Genomic DNA, 19,844 nt, shown 5'->3' on the forward strand with positions numbered 1-19,844 from the left:
CCAGCAACACCAACATCCCATGAACAAGTGTTAAAAAAAACACTTTATGTCATGCCCTCATTACATTCAGCATCCATCTACTTCTCACCTGTCGAAGGTTGTCCTTCCTTCTACCTACGCCTCAAAAGTCAACTACAATGACCCAATTTAAAGTTAACTTACTCTTGGATCCCTACTTAAATTTGTTTTCCAAATATGGTTTGATTCACTTTTGATTTCACAATCCACCATGCCCCGTTACAATTATTTTGAAAGCAGCACCATAATTCAATGTGGAACCTCCCAAGGAATACTAAGATTGCTCCAGACAGTGGGTAATGACAGCACCCACTGTGCTGCATGCTATTCTGCTTGAATGCAAATGCCGCTGGTGGGCTGGCAAACAAATTTCACAGCATAAAACTGAAACTGGAATGAATCCTATCCAAACCTAACTTTGTGACTTGTGAATTTGTGATTTTTCCCTGGCAATACATAACTGCTTTTGGAAAATAACTACAATCTCTTCAGAACGCTAACTTATATGCAATTACAAAAAATCAGATGTGCAATGCAACTTTTAAATCCCACATCACTTCAACAACAGCTGCCAAGACATTCACCGTTCATCTTTATTCTGACGGATACATCCTTCGATTATTTCTTTAACTTCAGGGATCGCTACCTTGTCAAAGCTGGCTGGCTTTACCCCCTAAGGAACAAAAGGAAATAATACATTCAACACAAACATGAAAATCTGAAATAAAGATAGAAAATGTTTGAGGCACATCAGATCATGTCAAGCTAAAACACAAATATAGATTAATTTTGGATGCAAACTTTCACCGCAACCCGATTTAACCCAAAATGTTACCCGAGGTCTCGCCACTGTTGACTTGACCAGATATGCACTTTCAGGAATATTTTTTTCTAAAAGAAAATGACCCATGCCCTTCAATTAGATAATTACAACAAAGCTATTTCCTGAACATCTTTCTTTATGCAAAAATATCAAATGGTCAGGTAAGAATAACTTTGCCAATAATGGTAATGTTTGTTGTTTGGAGTATATTTGAAGCTCATTATTAAAAATTTTAAAATTGGGCAGTACTGGAGCAGAAAACTAGAATTGTACCAAAGGAGTGGAAGGCAATTAGTGTGATATCCTTGTTCAAAAAAGTTAAGGATAAGCAAGGCTATTATAGATGAGTTAACCTCATTAGTAGTAGGAAAACTGCACCTGAGGGAAAACATGAGTGAACATTGAAAGGTGTATGCGCAGTGCAAATTCAGCATCAGTGCAATGTAACTTATAGCATAAATTAGAAAAGCGTAGAACGCAAAAAGGGACTGCGCAGATATGGGGTGAATGCTGGACAACATTGATAAACATGAAACACTATATCCTCCTTCTCTTTCTACCAGAATTATTTTTTAATTTATTAGGATAAGTACCGGAATATGCATCAAAATACAGGATTTTGATCCTCTATGAATGAAATACTCTTTTAAACAAATTGTTTTACAAAACTGTTTTGTATGGCTCAACAAGATGGTAATATACAGCCTCATTGAACAAACGGTGGCATACTCCAGGCAGGGATTCAAAACCAGCCGAATTGATGGATGAAAAGCTTATATCCTGTTAGCTCGAGGGACGTGCTATACACAGGAACAGTGCACAAATGACCATTAACGGTCATTCTTACTCAGGTAAGAAAGATGATAACTGTGGCAATTTTAAAAGTTTCATGGTAGGGTCTGCTCTATCAGGTTTGGACTTGAAGTTGTTTGAGAAGCAACTCAACATTTCTGGATTGCCTGATTTAAAAAATGTTTGTGAGCACAGTGAGGCCCATTTTAACAGTATTGACTCTAAATTGGAGTTCTCTTTTATGATCTCAACCTGCTGCCTTTTCCTCGTCACTCACTTATGTTGTTCAAGTTTTTATCCAATTCCTTCCTAAATGCTGTTCGAGCTGGGGAGGGGTCACACTGTGTCTGGTTCTCTCCCCTCATGCCATGCTGAAAGATCACTGAACTTCCCAATCCTGGGACCCAGCTCCCCAAATTCTGCTACACCGCAGGACCTTCTGCAGTACTAGCTGGCCCTAAGTCTCTAATTTCTCAACTATCCTGCAGCTAACAACCCCACGATTGACAACAAGTCCCAGGATTTCATTTTGATGACATGTCGGCACCAGACCCCTGCCCAGTTCCAGCACATTGAACAGAAGGTTAAATGAATCACATTTAAATTGAATAACCAATAGAGCAAGGAGACAGTAAAGAATCACTCACAGCAAAGACTAATGCTATCCTCACCAAATGCTCTCACACATTTCCGCTGGTGGATCACTGAATTGTGAGTAGGAGCAAGAATTATTGCAAAAATAACACTTCTCCCCAGCACAGAGAACATTTAGACAAATTGCAGTATTTGGCTAAAGTCCCTGTTGAGTTCAGCTAACTCAGTACCCTCTGGGAATAGATACTGAGATGTTTCATTCATGGATCATAGTTACGCAGTAGGAAATGTCGTCAATTTAAGACCATCGGTGGAAACCCACACTGAGTATTAATTATATTATCTATTTTCAACTATTTTTGTACTTGCATCTACCAGTTCACTCCTTATCTCTAAAGTATGGTCATATTAATAAGAGCAAGAATCATACTAATCAATTAACTTTCATAACCCGAAAATTCTCTTGCTAATTAAGCATTTCTATAAATGCTTTGGGTTAAGAAGTGTAGAAGTATCATGTAACCATAAGGATGTTGTTATTCACTCATGGGATGTAGGCGTTGCTGGCTAGGTCAGCATTTATTGCCCATCCCTAATTGCCCGGAGGTGGTAGTGGTGTGCTGTCTTCTTGAACCGCTGCAGTCCTTGTGGTGTAGGTACAACCACAGTACTGTTAGGAAGGGAGTTCCAGGATTTTGACCCAGTGATAGTGAAGAAACGGCGGTATGTTTTCAAATCAGGATGGTGCGTGGCTTGGAGGGGAACTTCCAGATGATGGTGTTCCCATGCATCTGCTGCCATTGTCCTACTAGATAGTGACACTCGTGGATTTGGAAGGTGCTATCTAAGGAACCTTGAGTTCCTGCAGTGCCTCTTGTAGATGGTACACACTGCTGCCACTGGGCGTCAGTGGCAGAGGGAGTGAATGTTTGTGGATGGAGTGCCAATCAAGTGGACTGCTGCGTTCTGGATGGTGTCAAGCTTCTGGTGTGCTGTTAGAGCTTCACTCATCCAGGCAAGTGGAGAGGATTCCATCACACTCCTGACTTGTGCCTTATAGATGGTGGCAGGCTTTGGGGAGTCAGAAGGTGAATTACTCTCTGCTCTTGTAGCCACAGTATTTATGTGACTAGTCCAGTTCAGTTTCTGGTCAATGGTAACCCCCCAGGATGTTGATGGCGGGGGATTCAGCGATGGTAATGCCATTGAATGTCAAGGGGCGATGGTTAGATTCGCTCTTGTTGGAGATGGTCATTGCCTGGCACTTGTCAGCCCAAGCCTGGATATTGTCTGGGTCTTGCTGCACTTGAACGTGGACTGCTTCAGTATCCAAGGAGTCATGAATGGTGTGGAACGCTGTGCAATCATCAGCGAACATCCCCACTTCCAACCTTATGGTGATGATTGACCTCCAACAACTACAACCATCTTCCTTTGTGCTAAGTATGACTCCAACCAGCGGAGAGTTTTCCACTAATTCCCACTGACTCGTTTTGCTAGGGCTCCTTGACACCACACAGTCAAATGCTGCCTTGATGTCAAGGGTAGTCACTCTCATCTCACCTATCCCATTCCATATAGACCAAACACTGCTGGCACCTGGTCTTAGTTAAAAAATATTCTTAATGGATATTGATACAATTTTGATTCTTTGTCAATTAACACCTAAGGCGCTCCAGAAGATACGCCAGGGGACACCCACCCCCACCCCAAGGTGCCCCAGAATATGTGCTGGGGGACACCCCCCTCCCACCCAGAGATGCCCCAGAAGATGCGCTGGGGGCCACCCCCTCCCACCCCAAGATGCCCCCAGAAGATGCACTAGTACCAATTCTCTTAGCAGAAAAGTTACCCAGGAAAATTGAGAAGGATTAAAACTACTTTTAACACTTGACTCCACCCTCCCCGACTCACCCTCACCCAGCGACTAACTCCCCAAGCGGCTACCTGCACTCTCCCCGACCACCCGACGCCCTGACCCCGCAACCCTGACCCACCTCAAACCGCCCAACCCATTGATCCTTAGCCCCGAGCACCCAACCGCATAATCCCCCGACCCGTAAGCCTCCCTGACCAGCTGACTCATCCACCCCTGACCACATGACCCCTGACCCCATAACTCACCCCATGGCTCCCCAACCATCTGACCCCGTGACCCTCCCAACCACCTGACCCCCATGACCTCCCCCTGACCACCTGAGCGCTCTCCCCTTGACCAACCCCCTCTCCCCAACCCCACTTAATTCCTCCCTGGCTTTTCAAAGTGGCTGGGACCTTAAGCTTACCTGGTTTATGGCAGCTCATGGCGTAAAGAAAGGGGCTTGACTTCACTCCCCCCACCGAGGCTGCTGCCCTGCACTAGAAGGGCTCGGGAACCAGGTACACAGCATGTTTCTCACGAGGTCTGGTTTGGAAGAGTGGGCAAGAAATGTGCTGTTCCATAATAAGCAAGTTAAAAAAAGCAGAGTGGCAATCCAACTGTGATTGCCATCCCACAGAAGTTCATTACATTCTAGACGAGATTAAATTCTTAATAGTTGATGTACTCGGGCATTGGCAGCGAGGAGATGTCAACACTATCACTCCAACTCACTAACAGCACAGAGCATCCATTCCTGTTTCTCACTATGCCTTTAGAACCATCAGGAAAGCATGACCTTCTGCACAGAAGTTCCTTCACTGTCACTTGGTCAAAATCCTGGAACTCCCTTCCAAACATTACTGTGGGTGTTCCTACAACACATGCACTGCAGCAGTTCAAGAATGCAGTTCACCACCACCTTCACCAGGGCAGCTAGGGATGGGTAATAAATGCTGGCCTACCCAACAGTCCCCACATCTCCTGAATAAATTTTTTTAAAATATGCTGGTGAAATGGCCCCTAAGATCAGTACACTTTTTCATGCATGTAACAGAGCACTTCACTGCTTTCACTTATCAAATATATTGGAATTTCAGAGCTAGTTTAGTGATCATCTTCTGTGCTATGCCAAATGCAATGAGAAACCGATTAAGCATTTTAAAAAGAAACAAACTGTTACTCAAATGAACTCGCTGACACCAAGTGTAATGGAATACTCTCCACTTGCCTGGATGAGTGCAGCTCCCACACAAGAAGCTACACACGATCCAGGACAAAGCATTCCCAACTTGATTGGCCTCGTCAGTGAGACTCATCCCAAGAACGAATAATAATAAAAAACTTGTACAATGTCATTTCACTAGCTCCTCCCTCTCAGCCAGGAATCATAGAGCACCAAATAAAGATGGGCATCTAGCAATGGTGCATGCAACAAACATAAGAAAGGAAGCCAAGTAAAACCCAAGAAAATGGCACAAATACTGGAATTAAACTGCACTGAAATCTTTACAAAGATCAAAGTTTTGCACCAGTGCTGGTAGGTTTACCACAGACTTCATTCCAATCTTGAACCATGTACTGTGATAACTATGCAATATCAATGGGCAGAAACCCAACTACTTTGTAGCTTTTCAGTTTTCACAAAAGTAAACAACTATGAAACAGGCTAACCAAATAATCTCTGTTGAACTATGGCCTATTTAGCTGTTGATTATAGAAGTCACTGTACCTTTTACAAATATATGAAGAATGTCTGTGTAGGGGAGGTGACTGGTTTAGCATGGCGGTCCCACAAATACCCTGATGCATAGTAATAGTCTGCCAATCATCATGGCCCATACATGAAAATGACATTGGGTTATGTGTCAGAGGAACAACAGACTTCCGCAGGAATCAACATCTCCCATAGAAAGGGAGGGGAAAAGATAAGTGAAAATATTGGTGAGCATTGGCCTGTAACTTCAGAGCTCTGGAGCAGTGTATCTGGGAGGTACCCAAAGATGATCTGGGGAACTCCATCCGTGAGTTCTCAGGTAAGGATTATATGGCAATTGCCCGGGAAGTTCAAACTTCCAAAGGACAATTGCCCTGCACTGGTAACCATCCGAAAATGTGATTTAAACCGCAAAATTCAGACCCCCCCCCCACCCAAGTAGCCCCCACGGGACTCCCTGACACACCACACACCCCCCTCCCCTGACTAACCCCATAGGGCCACAGGACCCCCCCTCCCCCCCCACACATACACACCCCTCCGACACCGCCACGGGAGCAACCCCACCCCCCACCACAAACACCCTGACTCCTCATGGGAGCAACCCCCCCTCTCCACACCCCTCCCAACTCCCCACTAGAGCCCCCGAGAAACTGCTGCCCCCCCACCCACCCCCCGCCCCCAACTACCCCCCCCACTAACCCAAGGTATGCCTTTACCTCCTCCCCACCACTCTGATCCACACAGAACCAGACTACACTGTGACGCACCCCCACCCCACCCCACCCCCCACTTCCCCAACCCACGGACCTGCACGAGACCTGACTACACTGCGCCCCCAACTCCCCCCTCCTCCCTCCCCCCCAGCCCCAACTAGCACGGGACGCAACTACACCGCGCCACCCCCCTCCCTCAACCCACACAGGACCAGACTACACATCACCGCCCCTCCACCGACCCGCACAGGACCCCACCCCCAACCCACATGGGACCCAACCCCACCCCTGACTCGCACAGGACCCTACACCCCCGCTCGCTCCTGGCTTCCAATACCTCCAACCATCCAACCCACCACCACCACCCACATCACCAACCCCCCAAAGCAACCCAAAATATATTGAGCTTGAGGACAAGATGAAAGACTTAATTTTCCTATATCAGGAGCGAATTATTTGGTGCCACCACAAGGTATGGCTGTAGACTCATTCAAAACACCAAATGCACCAGTAAAACTGACCTTGTTGATTATAAGAATATAAAATAACTTTTGGTGCATTTCTAATCAACAGGGCTCGGTGTCATGACAAAAGACTTGCAGTTTCCAGCTACAGAACCAAATGCCCACACAATATACTGGAGAACATGGAATAATCACAAATTTACTTCCCATTTTGATGTCATACGTTTTGCCCTTCAATATAATACTTTGATTTTATATTATTCATGGGTAATTCAAAACATTTTGGGAAACAAATAAGCAGAGTTGCTTAGGTCACAAGTTTCACGACAGCGCAGGTTCAGAAAATGAAAAGGGAAGGAACAAACTTGAACATATACACAGTATCTTGTGTGACCTCAGGAGTTTCCCAAGCAATTCCAATCAAGTACTTTTGAAGTGTTGTCACTATGGTAGCAGCTGATGTGCACACAGCAAGATGCCACAAACAGCAACATGATAATGACCAGATAATCTATTTCCATAATGCTGGTTGAGGGATAAGTGTTGTTAGACAGGTCAACTCCCCTGCTCCTCTTCATCCAGTGAAAAGGAGTCTTTTACATCCATATGAGGAGGCACATTGGGCCTCAGTTTAACCTCTATACTGAAAGGGTACTTCCAATAGTACAGTATTTCTCTCAGCACTCTATTAAAGTTATCAGCTCAGCCCAAAGAAATTTTACTCTCCAAAATAAACAATACAGAACTTAAAGCAAAGCAGTATTAAAACTCTCACACCACAGCAAATTAGAAGCTTGGTTAGAAAATATAGCAAGAGAATTTTTGCCATGTTAAAAACAAGGCTGTCTCAAATGCACATGAATCTCCCTCCAAATGACAATTTATTTTCTGTTGTCTGAAAAACGTTTGGAGTAAAAGTAAGCCTATTAAACTCATCAATATTTCGGAATCTGGAGTTTTTCCCTCCAAAATCCTTGATTGTCAGGGCAATTGGTGGACGGAGTAGGGGTTTCAGGCTGGTTCAAAATAAAAGAGGCTTTTAATCTATACGCTGATTCACAGTTAGCATAAAGCACACAGTGGTATGAGCATCAATTTTTCTCTGAAAATTATGGACCAAACAAATTTTCAAGTCTCAAGCTACCTTGCAAGGCAAAATAATTTTTAGTTTTGCACAGTTTTCAGGTGTCACCTAAAACGTCAGTTAACAGTGACATTTAAGATCTCATTTATAAAAAGGCACTATCGATAAACTTCACTAATATAACCACTCACCTCGTTAACGTGGACATGATCATTTTGATGAGAGCAGCAACAACAGTGAGAATTAATAATAAAAAAAACTGGGGATCTCTCTCTATTCTCAGAATCCATCTAAGAACTTTCAATAAAGTCTAACTGGTCACAGAGGGCATGTTGACAAAAGACCACAAAAAGTCAGTATGTGGCAAATCAATGAATACCCAGTTTCCAGATTGCTCACACTAGGGTTCTTTATGCCCCCAACTCCAATAAAAGGATAAATTTTAAAACTTGTCTCATCAATGCACCTCCTTTTCTTTGCAACAGCAAGCAGAACAAAATCCAATGTTTCTTCAGCCAAATGCTAAATACGATCCTCCACACCTCCTTTAAGGCTGCTCAGTCACATGAACAGATTTCATTAGCAAATGAAGTGCGTCACATCTCCGGTTGGGTATGTCTTTCCTGCAATCTTTTAACTATACTTTCACAAAGGCAGGAACAAATTTTGAGTAGATTCTTCAATAAAAAGGTGCCCTCAAATGCATAATACCTTAGTTTCCTAAAACCTATGACCCATAATTTCTCTCGACTACAGAGGAAAGGTATTAAAATAATTCTCAGAAGAGTTTTGCAATTAGCACCTTAGCCAGTTTGAGCAAACAAATTTAAAATTCTATTACCCTTGAATGGTTGTGTAGCAACCAGTTTAATCTTCATTATTCCGGGTACATACTTGTTTGTTCTAATGATTATAGTGTATAATAAAGACATCTGACCAAAATAAACTTTAACAGGAAAATGCTTTATTTCATGTGACATGGAAATTTAAAAAGTCAAAAAAAAAATGATACCTCAATCTAATTTTCCATGTTTAACATGAGATGTAGCAAAGCATGAGTGTAGTTATTTTCCTCCCAAAACTACTGAATTGTTCTAGGATATTGTTCCATGGGCCCTGACAGCACAATCTCTGGTATCTCAATCAAGTGGTCAATGTGCACGCTTAAAGCAAGATACGAGTGTTAACTGGCTACTGAAATATTTAGACCCTGATCTGATTCTCATCCAATGTCCCTGTGCATTTTCTAGCAGGCATCACAGGCTGCTTATCTGGAGTTGGTTCTGGACTGGGGCAATCATTATGGTACCAAAGAAGGCAATTCAGCCCACCCAGTCAATCCCATTCCCCCACTCTATCCCAGTAGCTTTGCAAGTTATTTCCCACAAGTGTTGACAACTCTTGACAGAGTGTCCCAGAGAACCAAAACAAAAACAGAATTACCTGGAAAAACTCAGCAGGTCTGGCAGCATCAGTGGAGAAGAAAACAGTTGACGTTTCGAGTCCTCATGACCCTTCAGCAGAACTGAAGTATAGTTAGGAGAGAGGTGAAATATAAGCTGGTCTAAGGTGGGGGGGCGGGGGGGAGAGAGAAGTTGAGGGTGGGGTGGTTGTGGGGACAAGCAAGCAGTGATAGGAGCAGATAATCAAAAGATGTCACAGACAAAAGGATCAAAGAGGTGTTGAAGGTGGTGATATTATCTAAGAAAAGTGCTAATTAAGAATGGATGGCAGGATACTCAAGGTACAGCTCTAGTGGGGGTGGGGTGGAAAGACTAACAAAGTATTAGTTGTAGATTTAAAAATAATGGAAATAGGTGGGAAAAGAAGAATCTATATAAATTATTGAAAAAAAAAGGGAGGGGGAAGAAGCGGGGTGGGGATGGGGGGAGGGGGAGTTTTAAGATCTAAAGTTGTTGAATTCAATATTCAGCCCGGAAGGCTGTAAAGTACCTAGTCGGAAGATGAGGTGCTGTTCCTCCAGTTTGCGTTGGGCTTCACTGGAACAATGCAGCAAGCCAAGGACAGACATGTGGGCAAGAGAACAGGGTGGAGTGTTAAAATGGCAAGCGACAGGGAGGTTTGGGTCTTTCTTGCGGACAGACCGCAGGTGTTCCGCAAAGCGGTCGCCCAGTTTGCGTTTGGTCTCTCCAATGTAGAGGAGACCGCATTGGGAGCAACGAATGCAGTAGACTAAGTTAGGGGAAATGCAAGTGAAATGCTGCTTCACTTGAAAGGAGTGTTTGGGCCCTTGGACGGTGAGGAGAGGGGAAGTGAAGGGGCAGGTGTTGCATCTTCTGCGTGGGCATGTGGAGGTGCCATAGGTGGGGGTTGAGGGGTAGGGGGTGATGGAGGAGTGGACCAGGGTGTCCCGGAGGGAACGATCCCTACGGAATCCATGTCCCAGAGAACCTCCTGATATGTATTCAAAGTTCTCTTCAAAAGGCAATGTAGTCAGTCAATCACCAGCAGTAAGGCAACATTGAAAGCTGAATGAATATGGCTTTACCAAACGCCTCATCCCTGGGTGGTCTCCAAACACCAACCTTTCGGTTAACAGTCGAACACGCTAACCAATTATCTCACAGAGCCCGGTGCAAGTTCTATCAGCTGCCGTGGTGGGTTTTGAACCCATGTCCTCTCCAGAGCAGAGCCTTTGGATTACTAGCCCAGTGAAATTATTATGCCACAGCTTCCCTTTAAGCCTGCTTCAATGTTTGTGGCTAGTACAGGGATCGAACATGCTGCCTTGACTCCAATAGCACCACGCTCTAATCATCTGAGCTAACCGGCCGTCAAACAGGTGGCGGCACCACTAGGTTCGAACTCAGCATCTACTGCTCGTTAGATAGTTGCTTTGACCAACTAAGCCACTGGGCCAACCTGAATTTGGCCTTAGTAGCACTCACAGTCTTCAACAATTCTTTTTACTCCTTTTCAGCTGGCCATATTAGGAGAGATCATGAATTGCAACGCTAACCAGCAATGTCTTTAAGAGTGTTAGGAGCCAATTTAATTGATTATCAGACCAATCATCCACAGGGTGCTGGAAGAATGGGACTGACTGAATTGCTCTACAGAGAGCCAGCATGGACTTGATGGGCCTAACAACTTCCTTCAGAGTCTTAATGACTTCATGACTCTATATTGGAGATTTCCCACACTGATCATTTATGTTCATCATCTACTTGTCTTGATAATCTGAGTTACATCTGATTCCACTATAAAACAAAAAGGTTTGCATCTTAGTAAGATGCTCAAGTTCCTTTACCAAGATGATGTCAGGCGTTGCAGCTCAAGATGTTACCTTGGCCACCTCAGAGACTATTTAACCAGGGAAAATAGCACGCTAAAAGTGTGCTCACCAACACAATGATAAACTGGCCCAGAACCACTCCATCTCTTAGAGAACTGGTTTGTAGGGTTATCTGGACCTGTGTGAGGAGGATGTCAGTGATGAATCCGCAGAATAAAAAAGAGAATACTCAGCTAGTCTGACAGCATCTATGGAGAGAGAAATTAAGCCCAACTTCAGGTCTGTGACCTCTCATCAAAATTGGAACAAATTAAAAGTGTCAATAGGTTTTGAACAAGTGAAAGGGGGTGGGGAAAAGAGGGTGGGAGAACAACACAAGGGAAGGCCTGCAATAGTGTTGGAAGCAGGAGATTAAATGGCAGAAGGTTTCATGGTGCAAGGCCAAAGGGGCCCCCAGACAAGATGTGTCTGGAGGTGGTGTGAATGGCAAGATCCTAAATAGTTGCCATCCCAAACCCAAAAGGAAATGAGAAATGAAACACATTTAAGTGCCCACCAGCACTTTAACAAGTGGATTGACAGATTTCACAGCCTCCCCTCTTAATATCAATGCTTTTAATATCAACTGTTCTTCGATTTTTGATGTTGCATTCATTTTATCCAAAATAGCATTGGTTGGAAATCACGTCAAATTTCCGTTCATCAGTTATATTGCAGTGTAGCTACTAGACTTGCTTAGCACATTGGCATTAATATGAGGTGAGGTGAAAGTGGCTGCCCTTGATATCAAGGCAGCATTTGACCAAGTGTGGCATCAAGGAGCCCTAGCAAAACTGGAATTAATGGGAATCAGGGGGAAAACTCTGCTGGTTGGAGTCATGTCTAGCACAAAGGGAGATGGTTGTGGATGTTGGAGGTCAGTCATCTCAGCTCCAGGACATCACTGCAGGAGTTCCTCAGGGTAGTATCCTCGGCCCAACCGTCTTCAGCTGCTTCATCAATGACCTTCTTCCATCATAAGGTCAGATGTGGGGATGTTCGCTGATGATTGCACAATGTTCAGCACCATTCGTGGCTCCTCAGATACTGATGCAGTCCATGTCCAAATGCAGCAAGACCTGGACAATATCCAGGCTTGGGCTGACAAGTGGCAAGTAACATTCACCACACCACTCAAGTGTCAGGCAGTGACCATCTCCAGCAAGAGAGAATCCAACCATCACTCCTTGATGTTCAATGGCCTTACCATCACTGAATTCCCCCACTATAAACACCCTGGGGGTGACGAATGACCAGAAACTGAACTGGACTAGCAATATAAATACTGTGGCTACAAGAGCAGATCAGAGGCTAGGAATCGTGCAACAAGTAGCTCACCTTCTGACTCTCCAAAGCTTATCCACCATTTACAAGGCACAAGTGGAACACTCTCCACTTGCCTGGATGAGCGCAGCTCCAACAACACTCAAGAAGCTTGACACCATCCAGGACAAAGCAGCCCGCTTGATTGTTTGTGGATGCGGTGCCATTCACTCCCTCCACTACTGACACACAGTAGCAGCAGTGTACACCATCTACGAGATGCACTCCAGTAATTCGCCAAGGCTCCTTCAACAGCACTTTCCAAACCCATGACCACTACCATCTGGAAGGATAAGGGCAGCAGATAGATGGGAACATCACCACCTGGAAGTTCCTCTTCAAGTCACTCACCGTCCTGACTTGGAAATATATCACCATTCCTTCACTGTCGCTGGGTCAAAATCCTGGAACTCCCTAACAGCACTGTGGGTGTACCTACACCACATAGACTACAACGGTTCAAGGCAGCTGTTCACCACCACCTTCTCAAGGACAACTAGGAATGGGCAATAAATGCTGGCCCAGCCAGCCAAGCCCACATCCTATGAATGAATAAATAAAAATTCAAAGAATCATATTCAAGCCTTGCACCTTTTTTGAATTACCTAGAAGCATGGGGAGCATATAGTTCTCTGTTGCTTTCTCCATGGCAACGTCTCTGCTAGAGTTAACTTGTCAAACAATCAGAACCCCTTTTCTCCTCTAGTACAAATTGTTGTGATTGTTTGAAATTTGGCATTCTTGTCTTTGTCCTGATGACTGCAAGACAAAAAGCTTCGCCAACATATCTCCCAGTTCAGCAATATTCACATTCTGTACTAAGCGACTGAATTATATTTGAACCAATAATTTGCTGTGGTATTAGTATCCAACTAAGAATTACTCTCACCATCATATATTTCTCATTTTGCCCTGGAAATGCATTCATGTGCATCACAGATATAGCCAGACATTTCTGATGTACTCAGTGTGACTTTCAAATTGAACAAGACACTATATGACTCCACACTGTTGAGCTCACATTGAACAAGCAGCTGGGAAGGGTGAAATAGAATCTGAGATATGCAGTTTCTGGCAGGAGCCAAACAAAATGTCCTCAATCTTGACAGTTTTAAGTAACAACTTTTATCCCTCAGTTTAAAAAACAGAGGATCTGTTTTTTGTGTCAATGCAGTTTGTGGGACCATGCTAAGGCAGGTAATTTCCCCATCTCTGTAACTGGTGGGTGAAGAGAATATGGACAAGGCCAGAGTTGGAGTAACACAGCATACTTGGCAGGTTGCAAAAGTAGCAAATGTTGGAGAGGGAAAAGGCATGGAAGAACTTAAGCAAAGGATGCAAATTTTAACTTTGAGATAGTGGAAGACTGGCAGCCAATGTAGGTCAGTGAGCACAGGATGATCAGTGAGCGGAATATGTGGCGGCTTTGGACAGGGGTTCTCAACTGGGGACTCATGAGAAAGTTTGAAAAAGTCTGCAAATATAACCAGAGAATGCGTGAAGACTAAGTGTTGCATCATCCACCTCTCTCTACCCTGAATGTTTAAACCCATGCTTGATCATTATAACCATTCGATTCAACCAATAGCCAATACCTGACCTTGGCCACTCAGACAGGCAGAAGGCAGCGCGCAGCTGCAACACATCGCTATACACCTCACCCAAGACACTAGCTGGTGTCCTTTACCCTCAGCCAGGCCTTGATCTGATGCCCATGTCCCTCACCTGAGCTTTGATCTAGCCAGCACCAAGTTTCACATTATGTAAACCAAAAATAAAAATAAATATGTTTAGTTGTATAGCTAATTTTTATACAGAAAAAACTTGTGTTTGGAAGGGGGGTGTGTGCAGGTGGAGTCCACACAGTTTTTGTAACATGGGAAGAGGGCTTCAGAATCAAAAAATTGAAAACTCCTGATCTAGAGTACATGCAGATCTTGATTTGTTTAACACAAGGTTTGCATATAACAATGTACCGGTCACCTTCATGAAAGCATATCTTTCCAAAGGTCATAACTTCAGGGTAATGGTTGTACTTCACCATAATTTGTTTTTCCAACAGGTTGTTTGGGGGAAGAAAACAATTTAAAACAGCACTTTTCTCTCTCTGGCCTGCTGCAAACCAATGAAGCATTTCACTTTATTGCTATAAAACATTTCCTCATGGCATGGAACTGTACCCACCTGAAGCCATTTCTGAGAAAATGCAAAAAATATCACGTAAAATAGCCCTTTTAGGATCAAAGTCATTAAAGTCATAACCTAAGTTCCCTCATTCGTAAAAATGGTTTTGCACCCAAACAGCATTTGACAGATAAACCATTTGAACTTCAAAAACCTTAGTTGAAAGCAAAATCAGTAACCTGCTTAGCCAATGCACAACACAAAACTATGATTAGGAATTAACCTTGTATTCAACTCACAGCACAAAAAAATAATTTTTCAGTTCACATGCAAGTTTTTCCAGCGGTGTTTAACTCTACTGCAACTATTGGATGATACTGAAAATCCCCAAGTAACAATAGTCAATATGATTTTCAGAAAAAGCAAGACAAGAGAACAAACTGGATTTCCAAAAGGGAATTAAACAATCACCTGAAGAAAAAAAAAATTGCAGTATTACAGGAAAAGGGATTAGCTGAGTTGCTTTTGCAGAGAGCCAGCACAGACACATCAGACAGAGTGGCCACCTTCTGTGCTGTAATCATTCTATGATGCTAAGCCATCATTCTTCCATGTCAACAAAAACTATTATACATAAATAATTAAAACTTTCGCTTTGTTTCAGAGGTTTTGGAGGGTTGGTGTGGGTGGAATGACATGTAATTGAACAAAAGATGGTTCAAGCACATTTATACTTGATGACCTTTACTATTTTGGGCAATTAAATATTTATCCAGCACAATACAAGACATCAAGGCTTGAACATAAACCAACAAGATCTGATTTGATCATCAAAGTCATTTCTGGACCATGGAGGGTGGTTGACAAAGTAGCCTAATAAAATGTACATGAACAGAAAATTAAACTCTAGTTTCTTCAAAGTGAAGGTAAGGTGGAATGCACCTTTAATAGAATAACCAGAAAAACAACAGATTTCATTTGGTTAGAAATGCTGAATGATATACTGGTCCAACTTCAAGGAAATTCATACCATTGGTTTTACTGTCAATTAAACTGAGAAATAATTATTCAAATTTCTGACCTTGAACTGAACTGGCTAAATGATGGTTGTTAATGAAGCAAATCGAATGTACATGCTAACTGGACTAATTTTGATTACTGATGCTTTCTACAAAGTCAGACAGTACAAAATAGGTAGAACAAGTGTTGGAAAGAGATATCCTTGAGAGGGAAAAGACAGGTTAGATCCGAGAAGCAAAGAGGGCATTGATCAGGCTTCTCGGGGTATTCTGTCGGCCTCCAAATAGAGAGAGAGAAAAATAGTGGAACGGGACTGCAGGGAAATCACAGAGATGTGCAAGAACTATAAAGTGATGGTACTGGGACACTTTCCATATCCAAATACCGATTGAGATAATGCAAAAGGTATGGTGGGGGAGGAACTTTTAAAACATGTTTAGAGAACTTCCTTGATCAAGATGTTCTTGGCCCAATTAGAAAGGAGGCATTACTGGATCTGGTGTTGTGAAATTAGGTGGGCCAAGTGTCTGTGGGGAACATTTGAGTCAGTGTGATCATTGTATCATAAGGTTTAAATTAGTAATGGAGAAGAGGAGCAAGGAACAATCTAATATAGAACTTCTAAATTTCAAGGCAGCTAATTTCAATGCAATGAGAAAGGACCCAGCCAGGGTAAAATGGAACCAGAGACTGACAGGAAAAAAATTAATGGAACAATGGGTGATCTTTAAGGAAGAGAGATGCTTCAGGTACAGGCTAAATATGTTCCAACAAGGTTAAAAGGTAAGCGAGCCAAAAACAAGGCTCCTTGAATGATGAGGGAGATAAAGATTATGAAGAAACAAAAAGGAATGTATGATGCATGTCAAGTGAACACTTCAAATGAAAACCAGGTCAAATGCAAAAGGTTGTGGGGAGATGAATAAGAAAATAAGACAGGCAAAGAGAGAGAATGAGAGTGGAAAGGTAGTCAACATAAAAGGGAACCCAAAAATCATCTACCAGCATGTAAATATTAAACGGGTAATAAGAGGTGGAATGGCTCTTATTAGGGACAGAGGGGGGTGCTGGACAAGGCTAGAATACCTAACATCTTTATATAACTGTTTACTAAAGAAGAGGAATCTGACAAAATCAATAGAAGCAGAGTGTGGGGAAGCAATGGATAGTGAGAAAATTGAAAGGAAGTGCTAGAAAGACGGGCTATGCTTAGGGTAGACAAATCACCTGGTGTAGATGGCTTGCATCCCAGTTTGCTAAAGACATGGAGAGGTGCCAGAGGATTGGAGAGAGGCAAGTGTGATTTAAGAAAGAGTGCAAGGCCTATACGAGCAATTGCAGGCAAATTAGTCTAACATCAGTGGTGGGTAACATTTTCAAATCCATCATCGGGGGGGGCAAAAAAAATCAACAGGCACTTGGAGAGGTTGGAGTTAATTAAGAGAATCAGCACTGATTTGTAAAAGGTAGATCGTGCTTGATTAATCTAATTGAATTTTTTGATGAAATAAGAGAAGATTAATAAAGGGAATGTGATGGATGCAATCTATATGGATTTTAAGAAAGCATTTGACAAGTTATCACATAAATGGCTGATTAACAAATTTGAGGCTTATAGAATAGGAAAGCTAGTGTGCAATTGTATTTTAAAAAATGGCTTAAGAACAGAAAGCAGCAAGTCATGATAGATGGCTTAATTTTCAGACTGGAGGGTGGCAGACAGTAGTGTTCCCCATGGGTCAGTGCTAGAACCTCGGCTTTGTTTTAACTATATATAAATTACTTGAATCTTGGAATAGAGTAAAATTTCAAAATACATACATACATCCATCCATACATACAAACATATGAATTAAGGGCAGGGGCAGGCCATTCAGCTCCTCAAGCCTGCATTGCCATTTGATAAGATTATGGCTGATCTGATTATGGCCTCAACTCTACTTTCCTGTAACCTTCCCCCTATAATCTTGGATACTCTTGTTAACCAAGAACCTATCTAACTCAGTCTTAAAAATGTTCAATGATCCTATATAAAATATGCAAATTTGCCAATGATACCAAACTCAGAGGAGTGGCAAACAGTGAGGATGATATGAATTGACTGCAATAGGACATAAGATTGGTTAGCAGAATGGAGAGACAAGTGGCAGATAGAATTTAATGCAGAGAAGTACAGTATGACACATTTTGGCAGAAGGGTTAAGGAAAGGCAATGCAGACTTAATGGCACAATTCTAACTGTGCAGGAAGGGGGACTCGTGCATGTGCATTGATCTTTGAAGGTGGCACGATATTTTGAGAGAGTGGCTAGCAAAGCATATAGGATCTTGGGCTTCATAAATAGGGCCAATGAGTACAAAAGTGGGAATGTTTTGCTGAACCTTTACAATGCTCTGGTTAGGCCATAATGATAGTATTGTGTCCAGTTCTGGTCACCACTCTTCAGGAAAGATGTGAAGGTCTTGAGAGGGTGCAGAGGATATCTACCAGAATGGCTGAGGGATAGGGGATTTTCACTGCAAGGTTAGTTTGGAAAGGCTGCGGTTGTTCTCCTTGAAGCAAAGGAGATTGAGGAGAGATTTGATAGAGCTGTATAAGCTTACGACAGGCAAAACTCTTCACATTAGCTGATGGTACAAGGACTGGGGACACAGATTTAAGATTCTGGGCAAGATATGCAGGGAGAATGTGGGGAACAACATTTTTACACATCAAATGGTAATGACCTGGAACACACTGCCCATGAGGTTGTTGGAAGCAGAAACAATTATTTCAAAAGGGATCTGGAGTGGCACTTGTAGCAAACAAACTTGCAGGGCTACAGGGATTGAGCGGGATTGACTTGATTTCTCCACAGAGAATGATGGGCTGAATGACTGCCTTCTGTGCTCTCAAAGACTTTATGACTCTAATAAAACAGTCCTGATCGCTACCATTGAGAATTTGATTATCACATCAGTAAAATACCTTTGAAAAATTTCAAGAAAATTGACTGCACACTAAAACTCCTTTCAAATAAATATTGATACAAATGTCAAATCAGCTTTACCAAATACGTTATTGTTCCAAAGGTTACATACACTTTTCCAAAAATACACAGATCTCCCACAGAGCTCCTCATAGTATATTGGATCATACGCTGTTTTATGACAGGATCACTGCATTATGCACAACGTAAAATTTTACAGTCCCTTTAAGGTCACCAACTCCAATTGCTTACCTTAAAAACAGCCTACAGTGACACACACTTAATTGTTTCTTGGTTGGAAACATTGCACATTGGAATATGCCAGCCAATTTCAAGGAGCAGCTCAGAGGCAATAAACAATTTAGGTTATTTCGCATTTGTAACCAAGTTATGCCATCTGGACAAACTGGGCAGAGTTCTTTAATATAGTTTTAGTGGATCTCTTGTGGTAGTGTTCACAGTGCATCAGAGCTTATGATCTCTTTTACTGGTCTCTGACATGGCTGCTGCCGCTTTACACACTCTAATGTTAGCCCATTCTCTGTCAGCCACTTTCACACTGCTGATTCTCTCTTCCGAATATACCTACTTCCTTCTCAGTCTCTCGTCTTCCAAATTATCTTCAACTTGTCACTTTCTCTGCTTTCAGGTGGAAGGTAGTGGGAAGCATGGCAGAGAACCGCCAAGGATCAAAAGGCAATGCTTTCCAATTGCAGCTACGTGATGGGTAGAAGTTATTTGGCCAGGGTGCAGGGACCACCAGAAATCAATAAAATTGAAAAGGTGGAGCTCCAGGTCTAGTTGCTGCAAGTTTTCATTCCAAACCTCAACTACCTCACCACTTGCGAACCATAGCACAGGCAAATACTTGGGAGTATATCATAGCTATCTATGACTGAAACGTGGCTTAAAGGAGAGCAAGAATGACAGGTCAACATTCCTGGTTATAGGATTTTCAAACAATATAAGGGGGAATTAAAAAAAGGTTGCAATATTGGTTAAAAAAACAATTACAGTTGTGGGAGGAGAAATAATATTCTAAAAAGAT

The 19,844-nt window shown here is 42.7% G+C and overlaps 1 protein-coding gene across 10 annotated transcripts in view; it reads right to left on the reverse strand.

The window, feature by feature from the left end:
* Positions 1-19,844, reverse strand: part of LOC144696688 (serine/threonine-protein kinase WNK1-like) — a 190,685-nt gene that overhangs the window by 100,644 nt on the left and 70,197 nt on the right. For all 10 annotated transcript variants that reach the window (XM_078568286.1, XM_078568285.1, XM_078568277.1 and 7 more), the window contains exon 5: positions 603-691. In XM_078568286.1, coding sequence (XP_078424412.1) covers positions 603-691 — 89 coding nt within the window. The remainder of the gene's footprint in view (positions 1-602; positions 692-19,844) is intronic.

Source organism: Cetorhinus maximus, chromosome 22 (assembly GCF_964194155.1).
Source record: "Cetorhinus maximus chromosome 22, sCetMax3.hap1.1, whole genome shotgun sequence".
Taxonomy (NCBI): Eukaryota; Metazoa; Chordata; class Chondrichthyes; order Lamniformes; family Cetorhinidae; genus Cetorhinus; species Cetorhinus maximus.